Raw genomic sequence first — 20,735 nt, forward strand, 5'->3', positions numbered from 1 at the left:
GTCACCCCACGCAACCCTACGCCCACCGCCACCCCAAGCAACCCTATGCCCACCGCCACCCCACGCCCACCGTCACCCCACCCAACCCTACGCCCACCGCCACCCCACGCCCACCGTCAGCCCACGCCCACACACGTCACACGCCCTACGGCTCCCTCACCAGGAAAGGGTGGAAGGACACATGTGGTGGGGTCAAGAGACTGGGACACCAGTGTGCCAATAAGTGCTTGAAAAAGATAAGTTGAGTCCAGTCCTGTGGTGACTGGACCATTGTGAGTATCGTGTTGAGTGCACCACACCCAGTGAGCCAGGACACATTCACCAGTGTTTAGTGACAAAAGGAAATTATCCAAGTGTTACGTGCCACATCAACCCTCCCCCCACCCCCTGAGTGTTGTGCCTCCCCCCCACCCCCTGAGTGTAGTGCCTCCCCCCACCCCCTGAGTGTAGTGCCTCCCCCCCCCAGTGAGTGTAGTGTCTCCCGCCCGCCCACTCCACTTGTGTAGTGTCTCCCCCCCTTCCCTCCGTGTGGTGCAGTGTCTTCCGCTCCCCCGCCCCCACCTCCCACGATCAGGTGGTCGCGCCTTCCCCTCCGCGGCCCCCCTCCCATACCGGGCCAGCGCAGCCTCCCAACCCCCACCCACCACCTCCACGAGCCCACCCACCCCAGACATCTGCCCAGACATGGCGCATAGTATAGGGGACAACCTCGTCCCCCCCAGCCAGGAGGGAGAGACAAATACTCCAGTGCAAGGTGACATTCACTTTACCTAAGGGGATGGCAGAAGAAACCGCTACCAGCCAGCTCACCCCTCCCGAAGCCAATCAAAGGAGAGGCACATGCAGTGGTTGTGGGAACAACGTCAGCATCAACTCTGTCTCCAGAGTCATACGCCAGAATGGTGACTGTCCTGGGTCAGGGAGGCCTCCCGTGGGAGGAGGCAGCACTCAGGAGCCTGTTGCACCAGTACAAATCGCAACAGATTACATTGCAACAGACGACCTGCTAGAGGCAATTAAAGCAACGTCAACCAGGACACTCACCCACATCCCAAAGGCCTCTCGCCCTTTTGCTGCAGGGAAATACACGGACCTCATCGCAAAAGTCAACAGAGGGTCGAATAACCTTGATGCACCTGATACCATCAAAGCCTGGCACAATCTGTTACTTTTTGGCAATGCATGCTTAGGTGTACCAGACAGAGGAGGCAAGACACTGGCCTCATCCGTCAATAAAGCAATTAGGGATTTTCCTAGGGCTGACAACCTAGTCCGCCTCCCCAAACACACCAAACACCGCCGAGGCAGACCAAGTACGACAATCAGCGACAACAGAAAATTAGGTACCCAAGTCAGCAAGAAAATTGAAGAGGGCAATACAGTCGGGGCACTCAGGTTGATCACAAGTGAGGACAAAATTTTGCCCAGGGATGAAACCACAGCCCAAGCACTGAGAGAAAAACACCCCCTCAGGGCCGTAGGTGAACCTCCCCCACAGGTCAGGCTCGCCCCTAACCAGGAACCTCTCGTCCTCCGGGAGTCAGAGGTTTATAAAGCTATCGTTTCATTTCCCCCGGGCTCCTCAGGAGGCTACACAGGGGTAAGACCTCAACATGTGAAGGAAATGGTGAACCCTGTTCTTGGCCCAGCTGCAGAAGCGCTCCTGACAGAAATCACATCGTTTGTCAACAACTGCCTCGCCGGGTTAATCCCTGATGAAATCAAACCATTCTTCTTTGGTGCTTCCCTATGTGCCTTTGAAAAGAAGGGGGAAGGGATCAGACCCATTGCCGTTGGTAATACCCTTCGCCGCCTAGTTGCAAGGGCTGCTGTCAGAAGTATCCGAACGGAAGCAGCCACCATGCTGCAACCCAACCAGCTGGGGTTTGGAGTCCCCCAAGGCTGTGAAGCAGCGGCTCATGCTGCACGAGCCTACATTAGCTTTCTTACTGAAGACCAGGCAGTAGTAAAATTAGATTTTAAAAACGCTTTCAACTCGGTCAAAAGGGAAGCAATCCTCACTGCAGTCCAGGAACATTGCCCAAGCATTCTCCCGTTTGTGTCAGCAGGCTACAGCAAAGACTCAACCCTCCTGTTTGGCAAACATGAAGTCACCTCAGCAGAGGGAATTCAACAGGGTGACCCACTTGCACCGTTCCTCTTTTGCATAGCGGTTCGAGAAATTACAACCAGACTGTCCAGCGAGCTCAACATCTGGTTCCTGGATGATGGCACTCTGGCAGGCACACAAGATTCCCTGCTAGAAGACCTACAGCTGGTGAAGACACGGGGGGAGTCCATGGGTCTCGTTCTTAACCCCTCCAAGTGCGAAATTATTGCATCTAGTGAAGTAATCATTAGAGCAGTGAAATCAGTTTTACCAGAAGCCTCAGTCGTTAAACCTACCGACAGCACACTACTCGGAGCACCTCTGGGCCACAATGCCATTGCTGCAGTCCTTGACGAAAAGTTTAGAGACCTAAAGAGGATGGAAGAGAGAATTGGGGACTTGGACTCCCACGATGCCCTCTACCTTCTCACAAAGTGCCTTACCTTGCCCAGGCTAACATACTTCTTAAGGTGTGCACCAACGTTTGGCAACCCACTTCTACATCAATATGATGAGCTCCTCAGGTCAATATTCAGGAAGGCGCTCAACCTAGATTTAGATGACAGTCAGTGGGACCAAGCAACACTACCAGTGAGATTTGGAGGGATAGGCATACGAAAGGCAACTGAGGTAGCACTTCCAGCATTCTTATCCTCATGTACAGCAGCCAACGAATTGGTAGGGCAGATCCTACCAGAGCGTATGAGAGAGACAGCGGGAACTCATGATCAAACGTTCATCGAAGCAGCCAGACAATGGGACACCATTGCACACCCTCAACCCCGACCACAAGTCCTAAAAGACCACAAGCAGGCCCACTGGGATAGCCCCATAATGGAAAAGACTGTCACAGCAATGATTGACAACGCTGATGCTGAAAACAAAGCCCGCCTCCTAGCGGTAACAGCACCCCACGCCGGGGATTTTTTATTTGCTGTGCCCAATGCAGCCCTGGGAACTCGCCTCAGTCATGACGCTCTCCGCATTGGAGTTGCCCTTCGCCTTGCCTCTCCGATCCTCACCGAACATAGGTGCATCTGCGGAACTGCGATGGCAGACCAATATGGTCGTCATGGTCTGGTATGTCGTAAATCACAGGGTAAAATCGCAAGACATGAAGAAGTCAACGACATCATCAAGAGGAGCCTCGCCACAGCCCGCTGCCTGGCACAAAGAGAACCACACTTATCCAGACCTAACGACCCTCAGAAGTGCCCTGATGGGGTCACCTTGCTACCTTGGAAGGATGGTAAGCAAGTGGTATGGGACTACACGTGCGCTGCCACACTGGCCAGTACCTACCTCCACTACAGCACACGTGAAAGCGGTGGTGCTGCTTCCTTCAGGGAATCGCAGAAAATTATTAAATACAGAGGTCTAGCACACTGCTACAGCTTTGTTCCGATCGGCTCGGAGACCCTCGGTTCGTGGGGAAAATGTGCATTGAAGTTCCTGAAGGAATTGGGGGACAAATTGATCAGCGCTACAAAAGACCAGAGAGCAAAAAGTTTCTTGTTCCAGCGCCTCAGTGTTGCGATTCAGAGGGGAAATGCCTGTTGCGTCTTGGGCACTAGTCCAACTTCAGAGGAATTCGAAGAAGTGTTTGACTTGCAACAATGATCGAACCCGTCTGTGACATTCATCAATGTTTCCCATTGTTGTGTTTTTCAAGAGATCCATAACCTTTAAGCACCTTTTTGCATTATTATTTTTGTATCAACCCATGTATATCTTGTAACCATCAAATGCATAATAAAGCACAATATATATATATATATATATATATATATATATATATATATATATATATATATATATATATATATATGTATATATATATATATATATATATATATATATATATATATATATATATATATGTATATATATATATATATATATATATATATATATATATATATATATATATATATATATATATATATATATATATATAATTTTTGGACAACACCCACCAGTGGGCCTCGAACCCAGAAAGCACAACTACCTTCCACTAGCTGCCATAACTAGTACGCCTTAACCCACTACACCACTCAGACCACTTAATCTTCACTTGTGGTTTATGCAAGTATAGGCATATAGCATGGACACGAGTTCTCCCACATAAACAGTGGCTTGATGAAAAACGTATAGTAACCCCTCACTGTTCTGGTGCTCTTGGGAAGTGGGGATATTTGAGGAGTATATATACCTCAAAGTCTCTACTTCTTTTAAGCGTCTGAGTGTTGTAGTGGGTTAAGACGTACTAGTTATGGCAGCTACTGGAAGGTAGTTGTCCTTTCTGGGTTCGAGGCCCACTGGTGGGTGTTGTCCATAGATTGTTAATCTTCACTTGTGGTTTATGCAAGTATAGGCAAATATATATATATATATATATATATATATATATATATATATATATATATATATATATATATATATATATATATATATATATATATCAATAATACAAATACAAATAATCGCCAACAAACCTAACCTAACCTATATTAGGTTAGGTAGCCGAAAAAGTTAGGTTAGGTTAGGTTAGGTAGGTTAGGTAGTCGAAAAACAATTAATGAAAACTTTGCTTATTAGGCAAATTAGGCCTTGCATAGTAGGCTGAGAAGTGCATTCTGGCTACTAGGTACGACATATATATATATATATATATATATATATATATATATATATATATATATATATATATATATATATATATATATATATATTGTGACGATAATCTCCTTCAAGAGATTGAGCCTGCTCTTCCTTCCAAAAGACGTCGATATAAACATCTATATATAATCAAGTATGGAAGAAAAATCCAACAATGTCAACACCAGCAAGGTTTGCCAGAGCGCAAAACGTATGCAGCCAGGAACACCTGCTCCACCTCAAACCGCCAAACTACCTGTCTTGTCGCCGGCTCATCGCTGATTGGCTACGGGTCTAGCTGCAACTGCACTCCACCCACTATACTACTTGATGTCTGGGGCCGCCACGACCTCAGTCTTCAGAATATCCCGTGCTTTCGACAGGTTAACACGTCTCGTTGGTAGACTAAAGCCCCAGGCTTACGTGTACTAAGAGAAGTGATAGCTTGAAGCCAATATTCCGACACCTATTTCCATTGTTTGCCATACTCTTGTTATTTGTTCATTTGTCTTAACGTAACTTTTCATTTTACCATTTAATTATTCTTATTACTTTGATTGATTTTATTATACGAATTTGTGTGTCCATTTTATTTATGTTTTGCTTTCTTTAACATAATTAAAATTTCATTGTTAAAATTTACTTGTGTTTTGTGTGTCTTCTCCTTACCTTACCACAGACGAAGTTCCAGAATTTCTATTTTTTTTCTATATGTGACGGGGCCATACCCCTAGCTTTTGAACAGCCGAACACCAACGCGTTACCGTCACAATATATATATATATATATATATATATATATATATATATATATATATATATATATATATATATATATATATATATATATATATATATATATATATATATATATATATATATGTCGTACCTAGTAGCCAGAATGCACTTCTCAGCCTACTATGCAAGGCCCAATTTGCCTAATAAGCAAAGTTTTCATTAATTAATTGTTTTTCGACTACCTAACCTACCTAACCTAACCTAACCTAACCTAACTTTTTCGGCTACCTAACCTAACCTAACCTAACTTTTTCGGCTACCTAACCTAACCTAACCTAACCTATAGAGATAGGTTAGGTTAGGTTAGGTAGGGTTGGTTAGGTTTGGTCATATATCTACGTTAATTTTAACTCCAATAAAAAAAAATTGACCTCATACATAATGAAATGGGTAGCTTTATCATTTCATATGAAAAAATTAAAGAAAATATATTAATTCAGGAAAACTTGGCTTATTAGGCAAATCGGGCCTTACATAGTAGGCTGAGAAGTGCATTCTGGCTATTAGGTACGACATATGTATGTATATATATATATATATATATATATATATATATATATATATATATATATATATATATATATATATAGGTTAGGTTTGTTGGCGATTATTTGTATTTGTATTATTTGGGTGAAGCATTTATGGTGTTGTGGTTCGAACAAATTTCGTTAGTGAAGCACACATTCCTGAAATGTTCGAACGTCATCAGTTGTGAGTCATGTGGAAACCGATTTGCATTCATAAAAAGGGGGTTTAGCAGGTGCATGGAATCACTTTTTGGTATTTTGTAGGACGGAGTGAAGCTGTCAGCTCACTGAGGAGTGACTAATTTTAACCTTTCGAGTGTCGTGTCACTATTGAGTGACCGAGACGTGTGTGTGTGACCAATATTATTAAACACATTTGAGTTGGGTTGTTACCATCTGATACAGGAAGTGTTGGGAGTGATTAATTAATACAGTTGTCTTAGTAGCATGTAAGTGGTGTGATTACATTTGTCTCAGGGGCACATTTATTATTATTATTGTGTGATAATATCGGTGAATTGTAATGTTAAGTGACACCTTGTTATTGTTTCGTCTGTGTGATAAAACGATACCAAGGTATTATAATTACTGAAGTGTTGATTATCTTTGTTAACTGTCTGAGTGATAATGTGATTAACTTAAGGTTGTTAATTGATTGATTGTTGACTGAGGGATGGGATAGTTACCATAAATTGAGTGGTAATTAATTAATTGAGATTTAATGTTTTACTGACATTGTTAAAGTAATACAAAGCAAAGAAGCACTGTCTTGGTGACAATGTTCTTTGTATTCATTTACGTGTGTTAATGTTATGAGTTGTTTAAGTGTGTTGATACTGCCAGAGGCGAGTGCGGTAATTGCCAAGAGTGTTCATGAAGTTAGTTCACTCTTGTTCACGACCTGTCCAGTGGGTCGAGACTGTCTCTTTCACACCTTTCAGAGTGATGGGAACTGATACCTACTGCGAGGTGTTGTGATGGTTGTTGAGGTGACACTCTAGAGGTATGTGGGTCACTGTGTATTAGTAAGTTGTTGAATAAATTAATTTATTTTCTTACACGTGACTTTTATGTCATTCCTCATTCAGAAATACTGCCACCATTATTCATCGAAATTGCTACTTGACATTGTCATTAATTTGAGGTGGCTCAGTATTCAGCCCAGAGCCTCAAGCACTCAATACAAAATTTGGTGTGCGGACCCATCGCTACCTGCTAGATTTGCTTGCAAACAAGTTGCAGAGTGAACGACCTAAGTGTGGAAGGTCCGGTATTGCTTGTGCAGTAAAAGACCATCCTGGCCTTCAGCACCACCTGAAATACCTGGATCTTGACATCTTGCTCATACCTCCGGAGTGTAATCATTTGTTTGTCGAAGGCAAACATTCGAATCCCCATCCCAATAACCAGTAATTTTGTCTGGCACCCAGCGCAATGCTAGACGTGTGTGTAAAACTCACATCTGGCATCCAACGTGGGGCTAGAGAGTCTGTAAGGGGGATGGGGATAAAATCTCAGAAATTCCATTGTCAATAGCAATTCTCACATGTGGATGAGCTGTGTCTTGCTGTTATCCACCGTCCTATATTACCTTGATCTTAACAGACTACCAAACTATTCAGTGTTATCTCTGCGGCAGTTGTTCTACTTATTGGATTAGTCATCAGCTAATCAAATAATTATTGTCCAGAGGATAACAAGAGCACAAAGAATATATTAGATAAAATATTGCAATACAAAACATTTCATAATTTTTGCTAGACTATGCAATTTTGCATCTGTAAGTATACATAATTCTAATTTTATGGGTATTGAAATGAAATTTTTTTCAGTTGTGTGTTCATTGGAAAACTCCAGAGTTTTCCAGTGAACACACAACTGAAAAAAATGGTAAAATTCTTTTACCATGTTATAACACAGTCAATTAAGGCACGTCTGGGATCCTCTCGGACGTAGGTTCAAACCCTCATCACGGCCCTTGTGAATTTCTTTATATATATAGTTTGTTTGGTTCCCTGTTGCATAGTTGGACACTCTTATGACCTATTATATAATATGTCAGCAATAACAGTAATGTAATATATATCTAAACTTGAGCAAATTGCAATATAATAATAATAATAATAATAATAATAATAATAATAATAATAATAATAATAATAATGATCAAAAAATTACATTGCCTGATGTATCAATGAGAAATTCAGTAAAGACATGTGGAGGATTAGAACCTGCACACTGGATGCTCCTAGGCGCATACCTTAAACCAGTAGACCACGATATGCTAAAGGTTACCTGGGATTCAACTGAATCCTGCAAGGTTCTGAGGCATCTTCTGATACCAAATCAGGGCTTTGCACATTATCTGCATACACTTTGGCTTTGGAAAAAAATTAGTTCTCTCCCACACTTCTCTTCAAATACACAAAGAAATCATGGTAACTTGTATGTGAGTAATATGTAAAACCCTGATTTGATATCACAAGAGGGCTCAGGAACCTTACAGAAATCAGTTGAATCCCAGCTTACATTACTTTTAGCATATTATGGCCTAGTGGTTTAAGGCGTGTGCTTGGGAGTACTCTACTGGTACTCGCCTTTATGGAAAGGTAAACTTTACTCTCCATTTTTTTCTGGATATAACCTTCAAACAACTACTTAATCAAAGATCAATACTCAATGGTCACTTCCCCTCATTGGCATTTCATGCTCAATATTCGCAACGTCTATTTCACTTTGTGTGAAGGCTAGGGCCAATCTTTCTTGCTTGTTTTATCCCTCATCTCAGTGTTTCCTCACTAATATGCTCTGTTAGGAAGTTCCTTTATGCAACTTCTATCAGTTTTATTCTCCATGTTGCTTCTCCCCCTTCTGAATCCATTGATCCCAATCAATTTGCTCATAGTTTACATCTTCCATTATTATTAACGTTGCTTTCAATCTTAAGGAAAATTCAACTCCACTTTCGTATTTATGTGGGGAGAATACAAACAAGCCCTGTTTGTATTCTCTGGGAAATTGTAAATCACAGCTAAACCCACTTGCTTTCCTTTCATTGAAATGATTTCTGCAACATTTCATTTCCGGAAAGGGAGCCGGTCGGCCTAGCGGACAGCACACTGGACTTGTGATCCTGTGGTCCCGCATTCGATCCCGGGCGCCGGCGAGAAACGATGGGCAGAGTTTCTTTCACCCTGATGCACCTGTTACCTAGCAGTAAATAGGTACCTGGGAGTTAGTCAGCTGTCACGGGCTGCTTCCTGGGGGTGGAGGCCTGGTCGAGGACTGGGACGCGGGGACACTAAAAAGCCCCAAAATCATCTCAAGATAACCTCAAGATAACCTATAACATATCCATTATTGATATCTTTCTCAAAATGAGTCTCTCCAATCTGCTGTCTGTTTTGACCAGCAGTGCCACTCTCCCTCCTCCCTCTGGTTTGTTTCTCATTTTGCTATCTAATATTATCTGACGAAATTTTTATTAGTAAATCATTTCAGTTATTTTAGTTTCTACTCTTGCTATTTCATTCCTTCTATCTTTTAGTTCATGTGCTTTGTTTGGCATTCCATCAACATTAGTACACCAGATATTTAGGCTCTTCACTGATACTCTGTTTTCTACATGGGCAGCTCCCAACCCTCGAGGTGTGGTTCAGGTGTAGAAGATATGGAATGAGTGTGAAGACTGGATAGAGGAAAATGCCTGGGAGTGGAGGGCAGTGAGGAAGTTGGGTTATTAATAAAGGGGAGAAAGAGGGGCGTTGTTGTTCATGTGGAACAGGAATTGCTGAGGTGGAAAGAGGATAGTTATGGAGTGAGGAAAAGGAAAGGGTTGTATACTAGATGGAAGGTTATTGGGTTTGGTTGGGGGACAAAGCTGTGGAGACCAGGTGAGTTATTTGTTGTCAGCACATGGTACTGGTTGTAGCTGTATCCCTTCCTGGTTGTACTTGTTATATTCCATATGACTCCTACCTCCTTATGCCATTTCTTTCGATTCGTTGTTCCTAAAGCCGTTGAAAATTGGTGTGGATTCCTTATATTTGCTGACATCTTCTCACTTCCTCCCTCCTTCTTGCTCTTTTCTTGTGCAGTTATATTTTCCAGTATTTTACTTTTATTTATGTCATTCAAAGTATACCTTGCTGCAGCCTTCTATAGCTCTGGGGATATCTTTTGTCTCATGAGGATTATTGGTGCCATTTCCTTTTCAAATACGAGCTTTAGTGGTTAAATTTCTTTGGTGCATCCTACTGTTGCATACGATTCCAGTCTGTAACTTTTACCAAGCCTCTCTCAGCCTCGTATAGACATTATATTCTAAGGGTGTGTGTGTTGCTGATTTCTCTCTCTCATGCAAGAGTTTTGCCTTGGCATGAGAGTTGTGGAATTCACATTGACTTAAAATTAGCAATTGAGTGGATTCGTCTCCTGATGTGCACAGGACGCCTGTGTACTCATGTGCAAAGTTCTTGCATGGGCCCAGGACTATTGCAGTTTGGCGTGTCGGCATCTAGTAATCCCTAACGGGATCAATTCCCCGACACCATGATGACCGTTGTCTTCGTTGAAGGATTATACAAGGAGCCATAAGTCAAACTGTCTGGAAACACAAGTATTAAGCTCAAGCCAAGCATGTGGAGGCTAGAGAGAGTTTGGGGTTCAGAGACTTATTGGAGGTGTGAGATCACTTTATCTCCCACGGGTGTGGCCCAAGGCCACAGATCACATTCTAGTTCATGTAAGTTTATTGAGAAAATAACATACATCTCAAAATCATCGAGTAGGTTAATTAATTTCTACCCCTCTCATCGTCAGCCTGGAGTAGGTTACATTCAACGTCGTCAAAAGCTCGAGAACCTTCTCGAACATCTACCTTGTGAGTATGAAAGCTGCTCAGCGATTTCCCAGCTTTGCAAGCTGCCATTGGAGTATCCCATGCACCACTGTTTCCTACACAAAAACAGGAGCCCATCTCTCCTTGAGGCTGGGGGGGAGTACATCATTTTGTGACTGGACGGTATTGTGTTTGTAACCTCTCTGTTTTTACGCTGACCTCAGCTAAGATCCTTCAGTAAATGCTTCCCACCTGACTGACTGTGACGTTCTCTCCGCTACGCAATACTCCTGACTTCCGTCATGCAGAATCACAAGGTCGTGTCCGGTTATAGTGGATAAACACGTGGGAAACTTCGTGTATAGTAATATAAATATTTATAACCCACGTGAGCTCAAGTCGTTGACAGAGGTAACAGACTGTATCTCGCTTCATCAGAGTCATCCTCAATACAGCAAGCCTCACAGTGCTTACAATATATATATTTATATACACCTGTGCGCCCTATGGGACGATTGCACTATGGAAGATAGTTATCTTCAGATAACTATATACCAGCCGAGACTTAGACTGTGTGCAGTGTAAAAAGTTATTACAGGCTAACCCAAACGATTATGTTTGGGTTAACAAACGATTACGTTTGGCGTGTTAACCCAAACAATTATGTTTGGCGTGTTAACCCAAACGATTACGTTTGGCGTGTTAACCCAAACGATTACGTTTGGGTTAACACGTCGTGTAACAGTGTAGTCACCCCTGTGATCACTCATCACATTTACTTACCCAAGCACGCACACCACTTATGAATAATTGCATGTGAGGATTGCCTCGTTGCCCACCAGGGGGTTCGAATGTGCTCGCCTGACCTGCCAGCTGCTGCTAGGTGGCGGGTGCAGTTTGGCGTGTCGGCACCATGGGGGCCCCCCCTCCCCCCTGTTGTGCGTGCCCAGTCTATAGGCCTCGAGTTTTCTGCTCGACCGGGATATCCTGAGGTGGGATTGGTGCTGTGTGACATGCTGCGGGTCCCTGTGGGGGATATTTATGGCGTTGAGCTGGTGACTGCCCGTAGGGTGATTGTTAAAATAACGACAGAGGAGGTGTATATGGCATTTTTACGTCGCTACGAGGGGCGGACCTTGCCCCTGCCCGAAGGTGCGGGCACTGTGACTGTCTCCGATCGCAGTGGTGCTGTCACGTATGTAAGCATGCATGGGGCGCCCCTGGAGTTTCCGAAGGGGCTACTGAGGCGTTATTTCGGCCAGTTTGGGGCGGTCATCAGTGAGCGGTTGCACCTGCTCTCCTCTGGTCCGCTTAAGGGTGTGCGGTCAAATATTCGCACCCTAGGAATGAGGCTGCGGGCGAACATTCCATCTCAGGTGAAGCTTCTGGGGTGTTCTGTTCAGGTGTTTTATGCTCGTCAACCCCGTACGTGTTACCGTTGTGGCCTCTTGGGCCATCAGGCTGCTGGGTGCTCTGAACCTGCCATCGCGCCCATCAACCTCTTCCGTGAGGAGGATTTCCCGCCGCTCCCTGTGAATAGGGATTCAGAGGCTGTGGATGTGGACGACTCTTTGGCTGCTGCCGTGTCTCGTGTGTCGCTTGATGCGCCTCCTGCTGATGTCGCCCCTTCTCCGGAGGCTGTGTCGCCTGTTGTGGTTGCCTCTCCTCAGGAGGTTGTGTCACCGTCGAGTGTTCGTCCTGCCCCGGTTGATGTCCTGGATACTCTCATGGTTCTTCCGCTTCCAGTCTGCACGACTCCCAGAGAGCTGCACGAGAGCCCCCAAGCATGGGGGTTCTCGGGGTGGTTCCTCTCACGCCGGTTCCTCGTTACGTCTTTAAACTGCAGTTACGCCGCCGGTAACTGCATAACGCTTGCCTCCAGCTGCTTTGTGTACAGGTTTTAATGTAAAACTTTCATTGTCACTGTTATTTTTGAGTTAGTGTAAGTTTGTACATGTATTTCTGTTATTAATGATATTTTAGTGTGTTAGCCAAGTGTGTCAAGTCAGGGGTTTTGTGTGTTTATCATATTTTATTTGTTTATTTTCATATTAGAGTAAATTGTCATAAATTTTGCTTGACTATTCCTTCACTCCTGTGCAATTTTCACACTGCAAAGGCCAATGTGGCATTTTTTTTTATTAATGAGAAGTATGTGCCACATTTCACTGGCCCGGTATAGCAGCAGTACCGTTGCACGTCGCAGTTGTGTACTCTGATCTGTTACAATTCTGAATGAAAATATTATTATCGCTACTGTACCTGCATTATTGATTGACAGAAGTGTTGGAAGTGTCCCGTTGTACATCCGTCGATTACCCTTGTAGTTGTTTGTGCTAAAGAATGTTGTCATGAGTGTAAAAGTTAGTTCACTATGTGCCTTTGCAAGAGGCTACTAGACTGATTTCTTTCTAATCATTCTGGCCCCTTTGGACCGTGTCCTGCTGGGAGATGATCACTGCGTAGTTTTGTGGCAGTGAAACTCTCTCTTAACGTAAAGATCTCGTGTGTAATAGCGTTAATTTACTTTAATAAAGTAGAGTTAAATTACACAATTAAATTGCTTTCAATTAAAATCTTTTCTCCATACTACTCTCACATATAACTATCATACAACTCCCTTATTCACTTAATGATTCTTGGCATGTTCTCAAGGGAAGAGCTGCTCCAAAGCCTTACACCTTTATAAATATTAATGTGGTGAACATCAAGCGTTCAACGCCTTCTTGCAAATTCCGACGACGGAAACAAAACGACAACCAACCACAAGATTACGATATCCTATAGGAAGATATCATTACTTGGTGTCATCATCACGGCCACTGGTGTGTCGGTGTCTTGTGGTAGCTCTTTGTGAACTCAGTGTGGACTATTGCAAGTGCCACGAGCAATTGCAGATCCTCTGAGGACCCAGATATTACACTTAGTTTCCTTTGCCATTTATGAAGGCTTTTCATAATCTGTGTTCTCTCATTTTGAATTATCACAGTTTTCAGATCTTTTATGTTTAGGGAGTTTGCTATTCGCAGACCACCATCCACCATTTTTTCTCAACTACCTTATTTTTCATGACTTCTTGGGCTCATGTTTTCCAATTTTCAAAGTTACAGCTCTCTAATTTATCTTCTGTGGGTTTCAACCTTCCCTGGTATTAACATTAATACCTCCAGGCGATGAGACACAATAACGTGGCTGAAGTATGTTGACCAATCCACACACTAGAAAATGAAGGGACGACGACGTTTCGGTCCGTCCTGGACCATTCTCAAGTCGATTGTGAATGGTCCAGGTCGGACCGAAACGTCGTCGTCCCATCATTTTCTAGTATGTGGATTGGTCAACATTAATAGCTGCCTCCACTGCTCGTGTTTTCTGCACTTACTCTCCCAGTTTATAAAGTTTATTCACATCACTCAATTAGTTCTGCCAATTAGAACGTCCAGAAGGTACCCATATATTAAAATGGTTCATTATATTTCGTATCTGTTTCTGCCTTCTGTATCTGCATTCTCTGCATTTCTCCCTTCACAATATTCGGTTCAACCCCAAAACCTGTATTAATACTTCAGCATATCTAGATCAATCTCATCGCTCCTCATCCCTTCCTAGAACCCTTTTCGCCCCTCTTATTACCCTATGATCCCTTCTTCACACTATTTCCCATGGAAAATGAGAAATAACGTGAATCTCATAATTCGTGAACTATGAGATTCATAGCGTGAATCTCCTCATAATTCCTCCCTTCCACCTAGAACCCTATCCGGCACCTACTTGCTGTAGAGGAGCATCTCGCCGCCTATCCTAGTGAGGTTGCTAAGGAAGCCGAGGGATGTGAGGTTGGAGCGGAAGATCTTGAGGAAGCCAGTGATCTCCTGGATGCTGCTTAGGTTCTCTTCCAATTCCCTCTCGATGTTTTCTGCCGGAGCCAGGTGCAAAGAAAGAAAAAATGGTCGTAATTTGAGAGATGATTCAGGAAAATATATATACTGTAGTACAATGAAATAAAGACGTTGACACTGAGATATCAATAGCTATACTTATACCTGTATGTGTGCACGTACACACATACACACACACACACACACACACACACACACACACACTAGAAAGAACTTTTTTAGTGTCAGAGTGGTTGACAAATGGAATGCATTAGGCAGTGATGAGGTGGAGGCTGACTCCATACACAGTTTCAAGTGTAGATATGATAGAGCCCAATAGGCTCAGGAACCTGTACACCTGTTGATTAACGGTTGAGAGGCAAGACCAGAGAGCCAGAGCTCAACCCCCGCAAGCACAATTTGGTGAGTACAATTAGGTGAGCACACACACAGTGAAGAAGTTTTATATATATTATGTGTTAAATTCTACATGATTTACATAAAAATTTTGTATAGGGTTTTCCGATTTCTTCCAGTTGTTTGTTTTTTGGCATTTTAGTCAGTTAATATATGTTAATTATAAATTTATATCTATAAATGGAAATGTGTCTATTCAAAAGTAGATGCCATATACTAGGGGATAGCTCCACGATTTTTTCAATAAAGAAAATATAAACATGTGGTTTGTCAAAGGAAATATAGACATGTGAATATATATTAAATACTTGGCTAAGGTTAATGAAGACTTTAGAAGCATGGGCAGAGGATAAATATGTAAATAAGGGACTTGACATGAGATGTCGAGTTTGTTGGCAAAGCATGAGTCTCACTGCAGGTGTCTTGACCTCACTGGAGCAGCAGAGGTCGTGAGAGAAGTTGTACTGTGTTTGTGCTCCTGGCAGTACCTCTAATTTTGTGCTCCGTCAAGAGGAGGGGGACCAGTCAGGTGTTTGTGTATGAAGCCTGAAGACGACTTAGTGCTCGAGTCTGGAATAAGAGAGGTCACGTGAAGCAGCTTTATAGCAATTTTGTGGGCAACGGGGATCACAAGTGTCGACGACTGGGGCCTGAGCGCTCCCCGCATCAGATAAATTCTGTGGTAAGACTGTTTAACCAGTTGTTAGTGATTGCCTGTATTTGATTGTGTGCCCAGCGATCGTGGCAAGTGTTTATAGGTATATTAGATATATTTTATTAAGGCAGTAGGTTTAAATAAGAGAGTAAAGATGAAGCAACCAGCTGGAGTAGGCGGCGACATGTCCATCCTTTCCAAGCGTCAGTTGGTGACTGAGGTAGACAGCCTCGTGAAACGGCGGCCCAGGGAGGTGGAGCATGGCCTCGCCCGAACGGAGGAGTGGACCTCACGACGTGTGAGTTTAAAGAGATGTAGAGTGAAAAAGACTTATTTTTCTTGCGAATACATTTAGTTATACTTTAGTAGGGAAACATTTTTATTCACATGGCAATTGAAATTGCAGGTTTGTTAGGAAGAAAAGTTGATGGAACTTCGAGGCCAAAGAAGAAGTTAATGGATGGAACTTCAAGGCTGTAAAAGTGAATGCTGAACTCTGTGGAAGAGCAGAGCCCCATAGTGAAGGGAGGACCTCAATCTGTGAAGAGGAGAAGTGAAGTTCCAAGTGCTTCTGTGGGATCAGTGGTGGAGCATCGCTGATATTTGTGGAGAACTTCATTGTGTAGCAGTCAGGGAGGACTGCAGATGACCCTTGTTGACATTTCTAGGAGAACCTAGAGTTATACATGGTAGTGAGTCTCTAGGTGCAGGTGGAGGTTCATGGGAATCACACATAATGTGTAATGAGAGTGCTTGAATGCTCATTGGCATGTAAGACGCAGTGGAAGGTGAGAGATTGATTATTTTTGTGTTGGGGAATTTCTATGCTGATGTTTCTAGTGTCTCAGCCACAGGCAGAGCTTTATATATTTTTAGGACTGATTGTGTAATATTGAAGTTTCTTGTGTTGCAGCTATAGGCCGAGTTATATATATGATATGATATATATATATATATATATATATATATATATATATATATATATATATATATATATATATATATAAATATATATATAAATATATATATATATATATATATATATATATATATATATATATTTATTGTCGGGGTTTACTCAGCGAGCAACAGTATACTCAAGGTCACTCACCGTAGCCCTGCGGGTCTTCACTCTATCCTCGCGGCGCCACTGTACGCCAGGAGAGTATCCCAGTCAATCCCAACCGGCCTCTGATCGAGGAGTGGGAACACAACTTGTTCACTCAACTATTGTGTGCCCGCCCCGTCATGGGCTCTACTACTAACCACAAGGTCGCCAACTGGTGTTTCCGGTGTCCAGTAATACGTCAGTGGTTTTGTTGAATTGTGGTAACAGTTGCAAGGACACACACTCAATAGATCTGATATCAGGCAGGTATTTACTTCTATCACGATCTGCTGTCAGGTATTATATAGCCACAAGAAATATGGAGGGGATGATATAAACACCAATGTACTTTGTATTTTACTTAAAACTCACTCAAAGACATCACAAGATTATATCAATAAGCAAACAGCTGTTTCAGGCGGGAGTCGCTCGTTCCCACACATATAATATGAACTCACCAAGCCGGCAACGCTCCCCCTCACGTCAATGTCAAAATCAGCTGGGCGACTACCCCCACGCGAATGTTATTTTATCTGTTTGCTTGTGGCGTGACGCGCCAATTTCTTTAAGTTCTCAAAGATCACTAGAAGTTCGAACACACATTATTTGCGACAATAGCACGTAAATACTTCGCTACACTGATCTTGGGCTCAATCAAACATTTCTATATTAAAGGTGAAAATAATTCACTGTCATGGTATTACACACTGCCGTTCATTTAATGATAACGTATGCAAGTATATATCACTGGACTTCTCAGTAATTCCTTTCGTGGGCGATAACACAATTAATCACTGCACACATGAATGATTATTCAATACACGAGCATAGACATATATATATATATGTGGATGAGTCATAGACATCAATAATGGTGATAACATAGTTACTGGGCACATAGCCTAACTCCAAATACTGGCATATTCATATATATATATATTCTCTCACTAAATGATCGTATTAAAGTCTCATTAAAGACATTATCAACACAGTAAATTCATCAATTACTCCGGGTGCCTGTACACACCAATAATAATCATAAATATCGTGGGTACTTTATGTAGCCCCACTGCACACTTGTGCCTTACTGCGACATAGGTGAGCCTTGCTCACGACATACAAAATACTCTGGCTAAATAATATAGCTGACTAAAGGGGAATTGGGAGGGAAACTAGAATCACCTACTTCCACCTATCCTCCGGTGAGAGTTGAGTTGTAGCTCCTGGTCCTGGCTCCTGCCTCGTGTAGGGAACGCCCCCACACACACACTGTCGTGTCCTCCAGGAACTCAATCAACGTCCCACCATAAGCGCATAGTCTCCGTGCCTTTTCACTGCAGGTCTGTGCTCCTCCTCGACTTCTCGTAGGGTTGGAGTCGGTCTCCCGGCCGTCGACTTCTCCACCCAGCTACGGCTGCCTGCCCACGTCTCGGCTGCAGTCGTTCGGATTCCCGAATAGTTTTCTTCTTCCATTGCTTCCCGGTGGCTCGGTCCAGCCACTATGCCGTCACAAACGGGTGAACTGCCTCAGACGTCGCATACGTCACTGCACAGACTTCACTTCTTCTTGCACAGTACCTGTCCTGGAGCACTTGTTGCTCAATATCCCGTCGATTCCCTCTCTGGTCCAACACATGAACGAAGGAAGACCTCACAGAGTACTGGCAGACTTCGGGTGACGCGTAAAATCCACGGGAACGGGAAACAACTGTCAAACTGACAAGACCAATCTTCGCACGTCCAACCACCTTGACGTGTCGTGTCAGACTGATTCCCTCCGGAGGATTGGTCCATCCACTACGTCATCACTGTGGAGCTATAAGCCGTCGCATACATCGCTGCCTAGACTCCACTCTTGCACAACACCTGTTCCTGGAGCACTTGTTGCTCAATATTCTGTCAATTCCTTCTCTGGTCCAACACATGAACGAAGAAAGACCCCACAGGTGATGGCAGACCACGGGTGATGCGTAAATCCTTCCGAGTCGGGGTAAACTGTCCAACTGACAGGGCTCCCCAGCGCAAGTCCGACCTCCTTGACGTGCTGTCTTAGACTGATGGCGCCAGCGCGGCGCGATGACCGGACCCCCCTTCCTTCGTGATGTCATATTCGCCACGGGAGGTTTTCATTGGCTCCCTGTGCCACGTCGCTGTCGGTGACCAATCTGGTGTCACTGACGTCACACAGTTTTGGCGGGAAAACGAAGGGGCCAGCGCCATATTGGCTTCCTAAAGGGCCTAAACCACAGCCCAAAATACTCTTCTTTTATGAATTTCTCGGCACTTCGAGAACACTGCATTCTCCCACATATACCAAACTGATGCCTGCGACGTAGAGAACGCTCGGGTAAAGTGGACATGACTCTTACTGCAGGCGTGGGAGAAATATAAGGGGGGGAACACCGTCACATACCCCTCCCCTTAAAATAATAGTCATGTCGAGTTAGTGTATACAGGACAGGGCATCTGCTACCATGTTGTCTTCCCATCGGATGAGTTTAATTTCCAACCAGTATTCCTGCTGCCAATGCGAAACGCTCCTTACGTATCCGTTGACCGTTCCCACGGCCACTCCTGGTGTCCATTATTCCTTCAGCATGGACAGAGGACTTCGCACCTCTTGTCCATACACCAGCTGGAAAGGTGAGAAACTTAACGATTCCACCACTGCGTTACGCATGGCAAACAACGCAGGGCACACTGATTCCTCACACTCAGTTCCCTGCTCTGTGCAGAACACTCTTATCAGCATGCCGTCCTGTATGTAACAATGATTGGCCCTCTCAGGACCAACACGTCCTCCATTGGCCTCACGAATCAATTCGGAGAACTCTATCTGCTGCAACTCTCCAAGACGAGTGCGGTCTACCCCTAGAGAACTGGTGAGGGTCACCTGCAACTCACCATCCGGGCTGCCTTCGCCCTCCGCTCGTTCTCCAGGTCCCATGAAGAGGTGATCGATTCTCAGGCTATCGGACATCTCCTCAGCCCCATCAGATTCACACCCTCCGTGTCCTTCGCACTGCCTCGGCATCACAGCACAAACCGGGAACGCCGCCGTGGCGATTCCTATCTCATCCCCACAGGCGTCTAACACTCCACCTGTCTCCTCATAGTGTTCTATGCACTCCTCGCCTTTCGCGAGATTCGGGAGGACATATCCTCCACATGAGTCATTTCCCAAGATGACTTGTGCCTCCATCTTGGGCATTGATGCACAGACCCCCACCACTAGGGTCTGGCAGCCACAATCAGAATTCAGAGTCACCTGGTGTAGGGGCATCCTCACTGGGCCTCCCACAGTGGTCACACTTGCCACCCCCACACTGGTACTCTCGTAACCCTCGGGGAACAGGGTTTCGCTCACCAGGGTAAAATCTGCCCCAGTGTCTCTTAATATCTTCACCGGGATGGGGTCTGCATCCCCCATCCTTACGGTTCCCTCAAGGTCGCCAATGTCGGGGTTTACTCGGCGAGCAACAGTATACTCAAGGTCACTCACCGTAGCCCTGCGGGTCTTCACTCTATCCTCGCGCCATTCATCGACTCCTCGGTTTCGGCAACAACTCTTGAGCTCTCAGCTTGGGACTTCTTTACCGGCTCCACAGCACTCTTTGAGCCTTTCCTGTCTCCACTCGAGAGATGGGACTCAGGAGAACTCGCTCCTGTCCTCCATCCATCCGTCCTTCTATAACTTCTACCATTTCCGGAGTGTTTGGTCGGTCGGTGCCATCCCTCTCGGTGT

The 20,735-nt window shown here is 44.2% G+C and overlaps 1 protein-coding gene across 1 annotated transcript in view; it reads right to left on the reverse strand.

Moving 5' to 3' along the window:
* Nucleotides 1-20,735, reverse strand: part of LOC123773031 (insulin-like peptide receptor) — a 531,432-nt gene that overhangs the window by 304,513 nt on the left and 206,184 nt on the right. The window contains exon 10 of the mRNA XM_069315507.1: nt 14,704-14,848. Coding sequence (XP_069171608.1) covers nt 14,704-14,848 — 145 coding nt within the window. The remainder of the gene's footprint in view (nt 1-14,703; nt 14,849-20,735) is intronic.

This window comes from Procambarus clarkii, chromosome 81 (genome assembly GCF_040958095.1).
Source record: "Procambarus clarkii isolate CNS0578487 chromosome 81, FALCON_Pclarkii_2.0, whole genome shotgun sequence".
NCBI classification, from domain to species: Eukaryota; Metazoa; Arthropoda; class Malacostraca; order Decapoda; family Cambaridae; genus Procambarus; species Procambarus clarkii.